Source organism: Seriola dumerili, unplaced genomic scaffold (genome assembly GCF_002260705.1).
Source record: "Seriola dumerili isolate Sdu_G_001 unplaced genomic scaffold, Sdu_1.0 BDQW01000226.1, whole genome shotgun sequence".
Lineage (NCBI taxonomy): Eukaryota > Metazoa > Chordata > Actinopteri > Carangiformes > Carangidae > Seriola > Seriola dumerili.
This window is the reverse complement of record NW_019174481.1, coordinates 1,551,291-1,567,696: the sequence shown is the minus strand read 5'-3', so window position 1 is coordinate 1,567,696 and position 16,406 is coordinate 1,551,291. Positions and strand designations below refer to the sequence as shown.

The following is a 16,406-nucleotide window of genomic DNA, read 5'->3' as shown; positions in this document are numbered from 1 at the left end:
ATTAAACTGAAGCAGGGCAAATGCCTTCAGACTCAGCCTCTTTGTTGTGCCATACCGCATTTGGATATAATGTAATAAGTTTGTTTTTTTTCATTAGTCCAGCGGTGCCTGCAGCAGACAAAAGAGCTGTCACAGATATTCACTGGTCCACATGAGCATAAGATGTACACCTTTATTCACTGTGGTGTGAAGGCCTGTTAGGGTGGGGGATGGTGTATTTACACCTATATATGTGTGTGGAGCAGGCACATGGCCCGTGTATGCACATGAATACATACTGTCAAAATGCTTTAATTCCACAGTTCATCTATAAACAAAGGTCATCTATTCAAAGCACTGTGTTTTATTTGATATAGCAGTACAGATTTCAATACTTACATCACTTTATTATAGAATTTGTGTGCTAATATTTTATCTATGACACTTGACTGATAGAAAGGAGCTGATTCCATCTCCATCCATCCATCCCTCCCTCTCTCTCACTCTTTCTGAAGATGGCTATTTGCTCAGGGTCATTACAGCAGCAGGACAGTCAGGCTGGAAAAAACCCTCAGGGGAAATGAGGTGGCTTTGCTCTGTCAGACACAAATCCAGCCTCCTGCCAGTCTCTACACTCAGTCCTTTTTGTCTTATCTCACAAACATAATCTCAAGTCTTTGCGGCAAAACTAAAGCGCCGCTGCCCCCTTACTGTGCCCCAGTGGGCTACAGGAACAAAGGGCCACTCACAGCACATCTGCTTTCACGCCTGACTGGGCCAATCCAGCTGCCATACAGCTGGATTGCAGGTGAATCTCATTGTGTCCTTGCTCACAGTGGAATTAGTGCAATTCGGTGGGTGTCATGTTTATAATTGTCTGTCACACTTGAAAGGGATTTGATCTAATCCCTTGGATATGCTCATTTTAGAATTCCAGATTTATGTATATTGTTGCTTTCCGTGTGTTATTGTATTTGACTCGCAGTAGTGATGCTGGAATGGAGGAGCTGTGCCACCTACTGGTCGTGTTTGTTACTACAGCAACAAAGCTGACCACTGGGTTTTCAGTGCAGCCTGCCAGCTCAACCACAGTATTTAAAGGTTATGTTTGCTTGGTTGAAACAACCCAATCTCAACAGTTTTCTGTCATTTTTATTAAAAACAAACAATGTTAACATCAATTATAGAAATCGCTAGTGAGTGAAATCAACAGGTTGGTTTAGGTTTGTCTTTCTTTCATGCAGCATCGGACAAATACTTTGCATTCCTTGATATATTTTACACACATTTTATTTTAATTTTTTTTTTAAAAAGTGCTGAGCTGCTGCAAGAATGCAAATAGCAATAGTGACAAATACAATAAACATATAATAAATATATTTTTTCGTTGCATAGTTTGCAGAGTGAAGCTGCTGTTTGGATGTGCAAAGATCAGACCTAACTATGAACATCAACAGTAAAGACGACAGAAAACTGCACACGGACTTCACCAGCAATCATGACAAACACTCATCTAGAGCTTTATCTCACTCGTTGATGACATTAATCACGACATCTCCGAAACTCAAGCTGATGCTCATGCAGAAGTATTCAAAAACAATATCATGAAACAAACAGCTCTATCCAATAATTCAGACAGAAAAGCGCACACGTGAGAGGAATCGTATGTCTGCAGATTCTTTTCCTGTTTTCCAGTACTACAGGGCTCGAGCTTTAGCGTGGGCCTGCAGGAGGGCGGCTGTATCAGTGTGGGAACCTCGCATGGCGATAGAGAGCGCAGTCTGACCGCGCTGGGAGACAGAAAGAGAGAAAATCTTAAATTCAGAACACATATTAAGTTTGACACACTAGACACAGACTCACGAAAAAAAAACCACCTGTAATTTTAGCCATGCTAGCAGAATGGCAGTGTCTTTCGGTCCTGAATGAAATACCTCAAGAAATTACTGGGTGGATTTCCTTGAAATTTTGTCATCATGTAAATGCTAACATCCTCAACCAAAGTGGTGAGAAAAGTCAACATTATATCATGTCAACATAACATCATGTTGTCACGCTGACGTTAGCATTTAGCTCAAGTGCAGCCTCACACAGGTGGCATGGCAGTAGACAGTATCATTTTCATATGAATAGTTTCAAGGTGCAGAGCTGAGGCTCCCACAGGGCAGATTAAATAACAAACTTAAAAGCAAGGTTGCATTTTCAGTTCAAAAAGATAAATGGGTTAAGAATTAATTACATGAGAGTTTAATTAGTGTAATTAATCTGGGTTTGTGTCAAGGTGAAACACGTTTTCGAGTAGCAATAGGACGCCTGCTGAGCTCTTTTTTTTTCTTCTCTTAAACTCTGCTTTAAAGGCAGGCTGTGTCAAAAGTAGAAAATACATATGCATGCTCTCTTCCCTGCCTCCACCCGCTCCAGACTGGCAGATAAGGCACTGTTGGCGGATTAGCTCATCTCAGCCCAGGGAGATTTGTCTTCCTGTAGCCCTGATTAATCCTGGGAAAGCTCTATTCTGCTGCATCCAGACTGTCAGTCCACCCACGTCCACACAGCACGAGTCAAAACATTCAAGCTTTCATACATCTAAGCTCCTTTTTGTGTTTAGTTATGTGAAAAGAAAAGGAGATATGCCATTTTGTTAACAGGATTTCACATGAGAAATGGCGTTGGAGTCATTATTTGACCTCTGAAATTTAATTTACTAACCGTGATGCCTGTAGAATTTGAAAAAAAATATTGTCCAGGTAACAGCTAACTGTTATTCTTTTGGTATAATGACCATAAACAACTGCCTATATCTCACGTGAGTGGCAGTTATAACTATCAAATCATAATTTCTCTTATTAAAGGGTTAGATGATAATATTGGAAGTAAATAGTCAAGGGGACTTGTTTGCTGCAGTATCACCTTGTCATTGAGGGTGAGGTCACACTGGCTCCTCTCCAGCAGCAGCCTTGCGATGTGTGTGTGGCCTCTCTCAGATGCAAACATCAGGGCCGTGGTTCCCTGGCCGTCCTGGATGTTCGCGTCGGCTCCGCAGCTCAGCAGCAGGCGAACCATCACAACTCGGCCGTGTCTCACCGCCAAGTGCAGCGCGGTTTGGCCCGTCTGTGTGGAGAGGCAGAGATGATGGGACAGAGACAGAGCCTGAAGATTTAGAAATCGGTTCTTGCTGAAGGATCCTTTAGAGCAACACTCTAGCAATGTAGTATTGCACACTCATGAAGGCACAAGAGACAAATGTAAAACAGAATTATCAAAGTTAAAGCACATTATTGTGATTTTTAGTCTCTAGTGTCTCGAATGTTTCCTATAATGCAACTTATGAGTTTTTCATTAGACCCTCTATGCCTGTTAGATTCCTGTATCTTTTAACCTGCACCCCCAAATCTGTAATAGACTTCCTGTTGACTGAAGCCTAATTTGTTATAACCTATATGATTTTTTCAGACAGATATTATACAACTGTGTTACTCTTAATCACCTGTAAACTGATATTCATGTGTAAAATCAGTGGAGTGACCCTTTGATATTTTGTGGGGGATTGTTGGATCTTCCACTTAGAAAAACTGGAAAACAACCTGCACAGGCTGCTGGGAATCAAACTCACAGTCTTTCAGGAACTGCTCATTTTCTGTCCTTAACTCCACCCTTTTAATTACTCAGTGTTCGTACTGGTCGTATGTACCTGGCTGGAGCGAAGGTTAATGTTGCCCAGCTCCATTATCTTGCGGACCACCTCCATGCCACCCGGGCCATCAGGGGCCGTCAGCGAGGCCAGCATCACTGCTGTGTAGCCAGCGTTGTTCTGAAGGTTCACATCACTCACACCTGCGGTGCAGAGAAAATGTCAACCTTTTTTGACATTTACAAGCCAGCTGATCCTATGTACAATAACTCTAAACACGAGTACTATTAGTATATTACCTGTGTCCAGGAGCAGGCTGACGATGCTGTAGTTGCAGTGAGACACGCTGTAATGCAGCACTGTGTTGCCGTTGTCGTCAGCCAGGTTGATGAGGAAGGCCAGCAGTGAAGGTGTGGCTTTCTTCACCTCTTTCAGGTACACAGCCACCCTGCTGGCCACTGAAGCCTCTTCTGCTGCTGCACTGAACCAGTACTGAAACAACACGACCAGGGCCTTCCTCTGGAGAAGAGACAGGAACGTAGGAGGGACACTAACTTTAGATGAAGCTCTCTGACATTAACACACTTTAAAGAAATATTCAGTGATTTGTTTGTCTACAGAACATAACATTGACATATTGTTATGGTGAACATGCCAACAAATGCCTACTTTCACATCCAGCAAACGTGTAGCAACATTAGCATTCATTTAACAGTCTAATATAAGTCTAATATTCGCTCTGTTTTGGTCTCCACCAACAAATATCTGGCTCGCTAAATTCTATAAATGCTAAGGACTCCACTATGTTCACCAGCAAGTCTTTGAATCTGTCTGTTGTTTGGTGCTGATCAGGTTGCATATGTCTATCAGAGCTTTTCCACTGAATACAGCTGGAAACAGAGAACGCAGAGGCCAATGTCAAACAAACTCGAATGGGTTCGTCCCTGATCCATGTCACATCCCCCCGCCTAGTTTGGTGCTTTGTTTCAGTACTTTAATCCTGCTGATAAATAGACAATGAGTGAAAACACGAGTTACCTCCTCGGCTGATGAGAGCAGTGAGAGAGAACCACAACAGCAAAGCTGCAGGCCATGAAAACCAAAACAATGAGCTGAAAGATACTAAAATGCCCTGAGCGAAGCGGAGCTGCAGAGCTGAGTGATAGTTCTCAGTGGGTTCGTCACTACGAGCGACACTTTTCATGTTACAAATATCCATTGTTGATATAAAAATATTGATAGGTGCAGCTTTAAGATATATGAATGTCACTCCTGTAAGCAGCTTCAGTATTGATTAATGAGCTTCTTTAGGGTTAATTAAGAGTTTCTTGGTGATGAATCAAAGTTACGTACCACATCATCGTTGGGGTTATCCATGTTGTCCATGTGGTCACTGAGGAACTGACAGGCAGCCATAAAATCTGCACTCACAGTCTCCCTGAAAGAAAAGAGCATGTGTGTCTGATGTACCAGACTAAGAGACAATAAGGGAAATTTCCCCTCACAGCATTAGGAATATATTCCCCACATTTATTACTGGAGGTATTCCCCTAGGAGTAAACATTACAATTACATTTTCCAAAGCATTTGTTATGGTCCTCTCACCTGCCCCCTGTGGTTGTTTCTGAGCCAGAGTACCTCTCCATCTGTTCTCCTGGGGGCTTTAGTTTCATCTTGGCCATTTTCTCTGGAGCCTCAGCTTCTACAGCCACTACTCCTCCATCTGTCCCTGATCCTGCTCCTCCCAGTATCATCTGTCTGTCTGGGCTCATTTGCCACACTCCCTCTATCCGCCTCTTCTCCGGGTCTGCATCCACCTGGGCAGCAGCCATCTCTCCCGGGCTGTTGCTGCTCTCCTTCTGTTCCCAATCGCCACAAACGCTCTGGTTCACACCGTCCTTCCCGAGTAGATTTCCACTTGCGGTTGTTTTACATCTTTAAAGGAGAAGAAAATGAGGCAGGGAAATAAATGTGTCAGCACTGAATTCTCTGATCTTGCAAACGCTGAGATTTAAAGAATGAAAAAGTTGTTTAAATCCCTCAAAAACCTCACTAACTCCTTTGAATGTCGAAGTTTACAGCATCAGGTATAAGCATAAAGCCAGTGAACCATCTTCCTCTGCAATATCTCATTTGACTCATTTGGGAATTTGAGAGTTTTGGAAGAGATTTCTGATGCATCATTTATGTGTAGACTATTTCAATCAATACTTTGAGTCCAATCTTTTTCAAGCTTCAAAGAACAAAGTAAAACGAATTCAATGTGATGCCTGTGTGTCCTCATTTTAAAAAACCAAGAAAATTCATCTGATTATCACAACCAAAATAATTGAATATATTGTTGTAATACTGAGATAGAAAACATCCTCATTTGAGGCTTTGGAAAATGGCAAACATTCACTGTGACACTGTCATCCTAAGACATTGGAGACCACGCTTTAGAAGGAGCGGTTTTCATCTTTCAGATTTAAATTATGATGTTTTTCTCAGTCAGAGCCATATAACAGTAGCTTTAAGAACCTCAAGTACAGTTGCGTAACCAATAATCATTGCTTTTAAAGTCACTAAAGTCAGTGAGAGTTATTTACTAACCCTTCATTAACACCCCCAGAAAGTTGTTTTTTTGACGTCCAGGCACATCCATCTGTCTTCATGATGGATTTCGAGGCTACAGGGAGGGAAGACAGACACAGAGGACGATGATGAAATATCAACACACAGCTGAACAACAACATTTTGACAGACTCTAAGGCTTATTATGATTCTTTTGGACAGAACAGTTTCTTCACGAAAACTGTGAGTCAGCCACTTGTCAAGTGCCATAAACACAAACTACAAAAACACAAACCAACAACTTTACGCCTAATAAGTTCATAATGGGTCTGAATACGACAGAGGAGCCTCATGATGTAGCCTCTTCTAAAACAAATGGTATTCAAATTAGTTTTTCAGTGTTTACTTTGAAATTGCACTGCTTTGCCTTTATTTTGACAGGACTTCTGTGCTATGAGACAAATGTGAGAATACGACTTTAAACACATTTCTCAACCTTTTTGGAGACGTATAATGTTTCTTTATTGAAATTAAAACGAGTGGTTTTTCAGCAACTCATCAACTTGCTCTTATTCCTGTGTTGATACAGCTGTTAAACTGCAACAGCTGTTACCACTGAATCTGTGGAGTTGGTTCCTATTTCGTGTCACTATAACATCTAGCCGGAGCGCTAGTTTACACAGGCTTTGCTCTATAGAGAACTCCACTGGATCATTTCATGCTGAAGTTTCAAAACCTTATTCAATCCTTTGGGGCTCCTTCTTATATAAAAGCAATAGCAACACTGTTCCTCATCCACTGTGTCTTTAATGATATTCCTAATCAATAAATATAAAAGGTTGATAGTAAGGTTTTAAAGGATTCTTTGTGGTTTTAAAAGTACAAAATTGGATTTCAAATCTTAGAATAATAATATCAAACCCTTATTGTTTGCAGTTTCTGAGCATGTTCTCAGGAGATTTAAATCACTTGGTTTCGAAGGGAAAGTGTTTTGAATACACACTCCTCTCAGAGACTCACATCTGCTGTTTCAGCTTTCAGCATGTTGGAAAATTTGACAATTGTAATAGGTAGACGTTCTAAAACAAAATAACAGCAGTTCAAAACACTTAAAACCAGCCTTTGTGGGAAGTGACTGGAGTCAACCAACCACGCGCTCCAATTAAATACAACCTGTTAACTATCTGAACTCCAACTCAGCAAGTTTTTTATCAGTTAGATGTGACGTAAATCACATCAAGGAACAAGAGTGAAGTCAAGAAGGGAGGTCCAACTATAGTGTTCTGCCTTGCAGTAAACAGACTGACTTCTTCTTTCCCAAACCACGTCCAAACCACAATATTAGGATTCCAGTTAGACTTCATATAATGTGAGCGCGCTGCCTCTCAACATGAGGCCTGCAGAACATGAAGTCAGTGTACTTCTCTGTTACAACCGTGGTCAAAATAGTCTGTGGGGAGCAAAGCCTGTATGAAGCACAAATTTAGTAGTCAATCATTTTCAGTTACATAATTTGCTTTTCGTTGACTCTTGTGGATTAGATGCAGAGCAAGAGGGCAACAATCGTTAGTGTCTTTTTTCGCTCTATGTGCATTAATTACAGTAAAACAGATTCAATCATTACATTGATATAATGTAGAATCTGTGGACTTCAGTACCTCTATGACGAATCCTTTCTCCATCACTGTGTCCGTGCTGGGCGTAGTAGGAGGTGAGGATGTCAACAAGTCCCATCATCTCCTGCTGCAGGGAGTTGACTTTAGGATCTGGGTGCTTTAGAGGTTTACCCTCCTCTCCCGACTCCCTGTCTGCACACAAACACTCCCACTGCTGATCCAGGAGCCTTTTGAGCTTCTTTATGTGGTGGACAACAACTGCTGTGTCCTCATCTGAAGCCTCTCCGGGTTCAGCAGACGAGGAATCGAGTGCAGAGTCTTGTTGTCGACTCCTTTGTCCATTTGTGGTAACAGTTCTTGCACCACCGAAGCCATCTGTGCTTCTTGAGAAAGACGCTTTATCATAGTCTGGTTCGATGGATCTCACCAGCGTCTCCTCTCCAACCTGGTCTACAACCACCCGTTCTGCCCGGACCCACACCCCAGGATTCCTGATAAGGTGCTCCACCTTCTCGTCTTTCCTCCTGCCCTCCTCCCTCTGCTCCCTCAGCAGACCTAAGGCCCTCTGCAGGTCCAGGCCAGTTTCATGGAGCTTCTGCTCCAGCACAGCTACCTTAGCCTGCAGGGATGTCACCGTCAGCAGCTCATCCAGATCTGTACTAGTCCTCCACTCATGTTTTGGATTAGAGTCATCTTGACTGACACTTTGATTTTTAAGAAACATGATATGACTTTCATGCCGAGGCCTTTTGATATCCACGGTGCCGTAGTGGGACAAGGTATGAGGGTCTGTGGTTCCATTCGTCGAAGGTGAATGGATATGTGGATTCAGGCCCAGACGGAGTCTTTCTCTTTCCTCTTGGAGGATGCAGATCTGAGCCCTGAGCTCTGGAATCACCCTCACCTCCATCTCCAGCTCCCCCACACGTTCAAGGGCCTCGGTCAGGCGCCTCAACAGCCCCGAGCCGTCCTGGGGTCGAGGGCTATCTGAGGAGTAGAAAACGTCCTCACAGGAGGTGTTTCTTCCTCCGAGGTGATCTCTAGAACTCCGGAGGCTGCCGGGGTCATCCATGGACTCTGAGCCCTGTCTGAGTAATACTGTGAGAGGCAGACTGGAGGCACGGAGGAGATGAGGTCTGATGTGCTCACCTAGAGGCTGCTCATCAAACTCCTTGATTCTTGCCTCCATCTCTGCCAAGGATTTGAGCCCCGTGGGAGAAAGGGGCGCCTTGTGATCATATGCCCAGGAAGTGTAGCCATGATGATGGGCATCTGACGGTCGGGACCTGGGGCCAAGAGCTCCAGTAGATCCCCACAGGCTTGGGCGGTAGCCACACCCAGAAGGGTTGAGGTGCCTGGGAAGAGTGCTTGCCCGGGGGCCCTTGCTCCGGCGCTGGATTGGGACTCTTTTGATGGTGTTGCCTTTCTCTATGTCGTCTACGTACTTCAGGAAGTCCAGGTCAAGTCGGAAGCCGTAAGGGGTTTCCACTGAATAAGGGGGCTTCCCTTGAATTCCATTCTGTGCTGTTTTATGTGGCGCGATATTTCCTGTAAACATTAAAACACTAATTTAGTATCCGTCACAAATAAACAGCAGATTTAGTAAAATTTCATCATGTTGTGGATGTTGTTTTTTTTTTTTACCATTTTGTCCTTCCATCATTTTGCTCTGTTCAGTTCTCCAAACAATTTGTTGTCACATTATCTGGTCGTACCTTTGGAATCTGACAAAGCAAATGAAATGAAACCAAAAATAGAGGAATCAGTTGAGCCATGCCACACATGAAAAACATTTCAGGACATTTTTACAAGTGGCAGAAGTGGTTATTGTGTGGTTTTCTAACAATATAATGAACACATTCCCGATTTGTGGAGGCACAACTGACAAATTTTGGCAATGACATTCACTTGAGGTATAGTTGTGGTATTTTTTTGTGGGAGACTCAATTGAAGTTTTATGACCAGATGGAACAGCAATAATCCATTTTTGTGCTCCATTCACAATCTCCCTCTTATTCATTCTCCCTCATGTAGCACCGAGCACAAGACACTAACATCCAATCACACTCAAGTGCGCTCGCTCTCTCTCTCTCTCTCTCTCTCTCTCTCTCTCTCTCTCTCTCTTCTTTCCTCTCATTCTCATCTACTCCCAGAGATTTTTGCTTTTCTCACACTCTCGCTGCTTCATTTCTTCCATGCATCAGGCAGCTATTATTCAACAGTGGCAGGCCTGATGTTCAGTTGATTACAGCTCTGCCATCCAGGACTAGAGCTGAAAATAGCTTGAGACAGTTTCGCCCAGCAGCGATGGCCAGCGGGGCAAAATATACTCCTACAGACATAAATACAGACAACCATTGTTCTGACTCACTACTTTCCTCCCTTCCTGCTCTCTCTTTGCCTCCTACTAGGTCTCCAGTCTTCTTTCAGATCCTTGGGTTACTTTTGCTGAACTGAATCTAACTGTAACTTCCTTTTACTCTCTCATGTTTCATGTCAGTATTTGTACTGTGTAGATTCTTTCACTACATAGCTCGACTGCCCTTTAAATTTTTTTCCTCTTTAAATACTATTATAATAAATATAATAAAATTATAGAGAATAGTGAGTAGTCATTGCTTCTCCTACCTCACTCTCTCAGTGTCTCCCCCTTTCCAGCCTCACCTCTTCCCTCCCTCCTCCCATGCCCTCCCTTCCCCTGACCACCAGCGTCTGTGGCAGCTCTCTGTCCTCTTGAGGCACCGCAGCCACCCAGCCGCAACCCCAAACAATGTCAGCTATGCAGTAAACAGACAAACACCACCGAATGGCCCTGCTGGGAATTTTATCTTCCATCATTCACACACTCTCTGATGGCCAACAAGAAACGGAAAACAAATCTGAAAATTACAGACAGGGATGCAAACATTTTCACAAGCTAAGACGTGAACACTGAGATAAGTACATGTATACTTGAAGGTCAAGGTTACAGAGCTGTACATGCATGCACACTATGCACACTTTGGCTGGTAGTTTCCAGATGGGATGGGATGAGTTTGTCATTTAGGATGTTCAAATATTATAAAAAATTTTGGTAATTTTAAGAAAATATCTGAAATTCAAGTTAGCAAACTTTTCTGAGACACTTTTTTCGATACCTCTTTTTTTGGCCATCGAGAGCAGCAGTTACCATTTAAGTTGATATGGTGGCTGATATTATTAGCAAACAGTCACTTATTTATGTGCAGCAGACACTGAACAACATTAGCATTTAGTTGGAGATGTGTTTCTGTCTATCTGGTGAATGTAAATCCAATGCTCACTCTGCTTTTAGCTCTGTTTTCATCTGATCCTGAAGCAAATATCTGGTTCTTTAGTTGAGGAATTCTTCCCCAGCTAGTCACTAACTTTGACTTTCTGCTGTTCAGTGTTGGGCAGGTATTGTACAGTGTGTTTATCAGAGCTTTTGTGCTGAAAACAGCTGAAAATGAAGCTAAAATGAGCTGTGAGAGTGAACCAAGACAGTCAAGGTGTGGGCCAGAAAACCAAAACAATGAGCTGAAAGACGCTTCTCCAAAGATCCTCTGTGGAGCTGAGGGGAACTACTCAGTCAGGTGATTAATCTGTAGGTTTGTCACGAGTGACTCCTATTACTCATAGAAACTTGATCCATTGTTTACATAGAAACAGCAGCAGCTTTAATAAACAAGCCACATTCTCAAAAGTTAGATGTTCTGCGAAAACAAGCAGCTATAAAAATGGCAAAATATGATTTAATTCTGATCAAAGAATAAGTGGAGAAGAGTATGAACTTAAGCAATCATTCAATGCCAGCGCTCTGTATTTGATCATTTTCAATATTTTGAGCGACAGATACGTTTCAGTCAGCTGCCAAAAGCAGGACTGAGTCTAATATCCAGCCCTGTCTGTATCACATGGTATGGAAACTTCCACCAATCTGTTTGCCTGTGTTAAGAAAAATAAAAATAAACAGCTAAATATTGTTTTTCCAAATCTGGTAAAAAATGATCTATCATGGTAGAGTTTCCTCTCACTGTATGATCTGTGCTGTGGTCCGTACAGAAACCTAATACATGTGTTACACTGACTACATTGAAAGTGATACGCTGTGTATGTTGTTATCACCAGTGGGGTTTTATGATGTTGAGAGGAATCTTTCAGCACTCGAACTGAAAAGTCTAAGTTTAGCTGATACACATGGGTGTAAAGCTAAAGTCCAAGAGAGGTAGACCCAGACGTGTCTTTATTTTACAAGCTACACAGAAGGACAAACCAGGAGGATAATGCAACAGTTTTCCATAGAGCTACTGAGGCATTAATATTAGGGAAAAGAGCCTAATGTTGACTACAAGCAGAGGCTGTGTTCAACATTGCCTCTGTCAGTCAACGCAGCAGACAGCAGAGCACCTGTTACTGCAGACATCTCAATGCTGGCTGTCATCAAGCTCAGAGAGCAGGCTGCTGGCTGGACTTCAGGAAATTCCTTTAACATTTCTGCTTTGTAGTAAAAAATGAAGTTTCATCTCAATACTGGATGTTTACTAAGTGAAAAATAAAACAGTTACTGTTATTAGTTAATATTAAATCAAATGCTGCAGTTAAAGATTTACTTGAAAAATGAAATACGCTTAGGCTATTTGCTTTCTCGCTCAGTTAGATGAGGAGATCAATTACACTCTGTTCAATAAATAAAATATGACACTACAGCAGGAGATGATTACCTTACATTAGCATGCACTGGAGGCAGAGGGGAGGCGAGAGTGGTGTCTTCTCATCTTCTCATCTAACTCTAAAGTGAATAAACCTATTTTACAAAAATGTCAAAGCATTCCTTTAACCTGTCCTTGGATTTGATGTACTGTCAAAATTTATAAAGTTGTATTTGAAGCATTGAGAAAAAGCAATGTTAACTTTTAGGCTATTTACAGCGCGCTCTCAGACAAACAAAGTGAGGCCCAAACTGCAGTAGCCTACATGTTCCTTAAATACAAATATAGACACACTCATACATTTCTTCCTGACCAGGTTACCACAGAGGAAACAATATAGCAGAGTTACGGTTAGGCTGTTCCCAAGAGTCGTTGCCTAACTCTCTCCACATTTCCGTGGCACACGCTTTAATTGTGTACGCTTGGAGCAATAGGCCCACCTCACAGGAAACCCAAGAAATGAAACATAAAATATTCGCCTTACCCCAAACAGGCCCCTGCCAAACAGTGCTGCGCAGCGCTACAGCGCTGCTACCTCTGCACACGTTGAACTTAATCCAAAGTCAAGTTACAATTTTTTTCTCGAGCTTTTGTAAAATCAAGGTTCCCTTTGTATCCAGCTGAAGCTCTTGTTGTATTTCAGTCAGGGGAAGTGTTACAGTTTCTTGAGTGGCCATTTTGCTTTATTTGAGTTCTTTTCATCTCTGTGTTCCCACAACAGCTGGCCTCCTCCTCCTCCGGGTAAATGTGTTCCTCCTCACACAGACCTTTAGGCTCTCCCCGCATCAGCATAAACCTCATAATCACAACATCTCTGTCCACAGCATTTTTTACTAAAGCCACGAATTAAATATGAACTCATCTCACCTCCCTGTGAAGCAATGATAAATGCTTGAATCTCCGATAAGGACGAAAGGATCATTTAAGCTTTGATATAATAGCTGTTAAGACTTGGTTTAGTCACTGACGGTAACAGCAATGGTTTGTTGTGGTGGTTATTTTTAGCCATGGTAACGGTGTCTCTAGGGATGGCAACATCAGTTGGCCCAACAGTTTGGTCCAGACTGAAATATTGAGACAACTATTTGATAGTTTGTACACACATTCTTATTCCCCACAGGATGAATCCCAATGCCTTTGGTGGTCCCCACACTTTTCCTGCCATCATGAGGTTGAATTAAGTTGTTTTGGGTGATGGCTTGTCAGCTATTGGATGAATTGTTATCACTTTTGGTGACCTTTCATCTGATCAGGTCAAAATTTAAATATACACTAAATACCTGAAAAACTAATGACATTTCCATCAGCCTCAGTTGATACTTCAGTATGTACAAAACTAAGGTAGATTAGGGGAGCATAGTAAACATTATACCTACTAAATATCAGCATGTTAGCATTGTCACTGTGAGCCTATTAGCATGCTGTTAGCATTTAGATCAAAGCACCACCAAGTACAGCCTCTCAGAGCTGCTAGTCTTTTTACAACTTATGGAGTTAATTCATTCAGTCTCATATGTTTTTAGTTTCATGAGTTCACATGGGGTGAACTTGAGCTGTCAGTTTGGCCTCTCTATCACATTGTCCCATCCACCCACTCACTTATACTCTGTGTTGTACAGTTTTTTGCGCCACTATACGGCATCAATGCCTGTCTTCTAAAATTTTAGATAATTAACGTATTCGTAAAGTAACGTAACACAGTTCTCTCTGTGCATTTTTCATTTTGATTCCTCTTTTAGCTGTCCATCTGTACAGTATATACTGTATGTCTACATGTTTCCCTGTTCCCGGAAAAATAATTCCTCTCCTCCACTTTTTGGCTGTACAGACTGTGGTTTTTCCAGCACATAACTCTAAACCTTGTCTTCTGTTAGGAGTTGATTTAGAAACCAAAGCCAACTGTTTGGACTCAAGCTCTCTTTCCCTTCCTGATCTATCTGTCTCCTCTTTTTTCTGTCAAACTCACATTTTTCTCTCACTGTCTCCATAAAGACTTCCTCGAAATCCCTCAGGTCCTGTGATCTTTTTTCATGTTTGTATTTCATCCTGGGATTTTGGACCACTGGAGTTGTCCTGGTCTTATTCCAATAACAGCAGGCTCAGTGTTGCATTGTGGCATCTAAGCCTCATTGAGTGGTATGTGGAACCAAAGCTCATAGGATGAAACAGCTGCCAGTGGCTTCACGCAAGGAAGAAAGCTATGGTATGTTAACATGGCAAGGTTAAAATAGAAAGTGTGCTGCCTGGGTGTGTGTTCACATGGACATGTGTGTTTGTGTTGTTTCATGTGCATTCCTGTACAGCATGTGTAAATATAGATGTAATAATATATAAATATAATTCAGCATTTAATCTTTAAAAGGCAAAGGTATTCCACCGCCAGTCTGATCAGTATTCAGCACAGGCCCAGAGGTCCACTCCACACAATTTGTTAAACCACTTTAGAGTCAAAAGCTTTTCTGACCCTGAATTTAGATCAGCTAGTCCCAGATCGAAGACTTTCAAGGTCAACATTCAGCATCTCGGATTTGATTAACTATCCAGTCCAGCAGTTCTCCACTGGCTGGAGAGATGAGATAAGTATTAAATCAGAAGCTTACCTTGTGACATGTGTTCGGCAGTTTCCTCCACTTTATCTTGCTGATGTGAGGGCGTGTATGCCAGACAGTGCACTACAGCCTGTTCTCAGCTCAGACCAGCCTGCCTGTCTGTCTCCTGAGAGGGCAGGGAGGTGCTGTCAGGGAGAGTGGCATGCCGCGGCTGTTTGGTAAATGCCAATGTGCAGCCCCTGCCATAACAGAAGCTGGGGTTGCTTGTGTGTAAAAGAGTGCATGGAGCAGGGAGGGGCTTGTGAACATGCCTTCCTACACTACCCACCGTCCAACAAGACTGAAATACGGGAGGCTAGACATGAGGAACCACACCCTCTCCTTCAGACAGCAGCCAATTGGAGCTAAGAGGTGTAGCTGGCTGGGAAAAACGGCAACACTTCTGAGACCCTGGTGATAACATGTCAAAATATGGAGCAACTGGTATGAAGCAAGAGAAAGTTCCAGAGTCACCTTACTGTGTAGCATCCACAATCTCAGATAACATCAGTGACTATGCAGTGCCTCATAGAGCAGAGTGTAACCCCGTCCAGTGCTATGTGGTCTCTGTCCCCATTAATCAAGTAAACAGGAGGGGAGAGCAGAGGGCTTGGTGCCATCCATGGGGGCTCATTCTCTCAGTACATGCCTCTCATTCTTCAGGGATCCTCTTTCAGCTTGTTACCAGCATCTTCGTCAGGAGTACCACTATCATGCCGGGAAAGACTATCTGCTCTTTATAAGAGCAGTGGACCATGAGTAACAGCTGTCTGGTCTGATTGATGGTCTTTTATGACAAAATTTATTGGGAAAAATTTGGAGTTGGTTCCAGGGGTGAAAATGTTGGTTTGTTGAGCTATTGGTCAATGCAACAATTTGGTGCAGGGAAAAATATCTCAACAACTATGACATGGATCGCAGTGCAGATATTCACAGCTCCCAGAGAGTGACGCTTCCAGGAATTAGTGATCTCTTATTCTATTAAATATCTTATCATTTAGTAGATGGATTCAAGGGCGTAGGTTTGGTCTTAACATTGGTAGGGACGCAACCCCACCACCCCTCCTTAAACAAAGATTATTGCCGTCAACAAATGTTTATTAACATATAAGTTCTGAATTTACATTCATGCAAGGCTTTGGTACATGAGGCACCAGGTGTCTTCCTCTGATCCGCTCCTCCTGCAGGTGAGTCAAGTTCAGAGTCTGATCGTCAACCACCGCTGGCTGCTTTTCTTCTCACTTCACATAATTTGAGATTCCACTAAGGAGGACAAGAAATGTCTTTTAATTATTCTTATTATTATGTAAGGTGTAAAAATGTCAAAAAA

At 42.4% G+C, this 16,406-nt stretch overlaps 1 protein-coding gene across 1 annotated transcript; it reads right to left on the bottom strand.

The window, feature by feature from the left end:
- Nucleotides 1-1,115: 1,115 nt before the first annotated feature.
- On the bottom strand, nucleotides 1,116-15,216 carry LOC111228952 (KN motif and ankyrin repeat domain-containing protein 4-like). The gene is made up of 10 exons (XM_022755075.1): nucleotides 15,089-15,216; nucleotides 9,424-9,503; nucleotides 7,822-9,327; nucleotides 6,203-6,278; nucleotides 5,216-5,545; nucleotides 4,964-5,048; nucleotides 3,910-4,129; nucleotides 3,671-3,813; nucleotides 2,890-3,090; nucleotides 1,116-1,769 (listed from the first exon to the last, which is right to left on the bottom strand). Exons 2-10 carry the CDS (start codon nucleotides 9,440-9,442, stop codon nucleotides 1,677-1,679), a joined length of 2,673 nt encoding a protein of 890 aa, XP_022610796.1. The 5' UTR covers nucleotides 9,443-9,503; nucleotides 15,089-15,216; the 3' UTR covers nucleotides 1,116-1,676.
- Nucleotides 15,217-16,406: the final 1,190 nt, after the last annotated feature.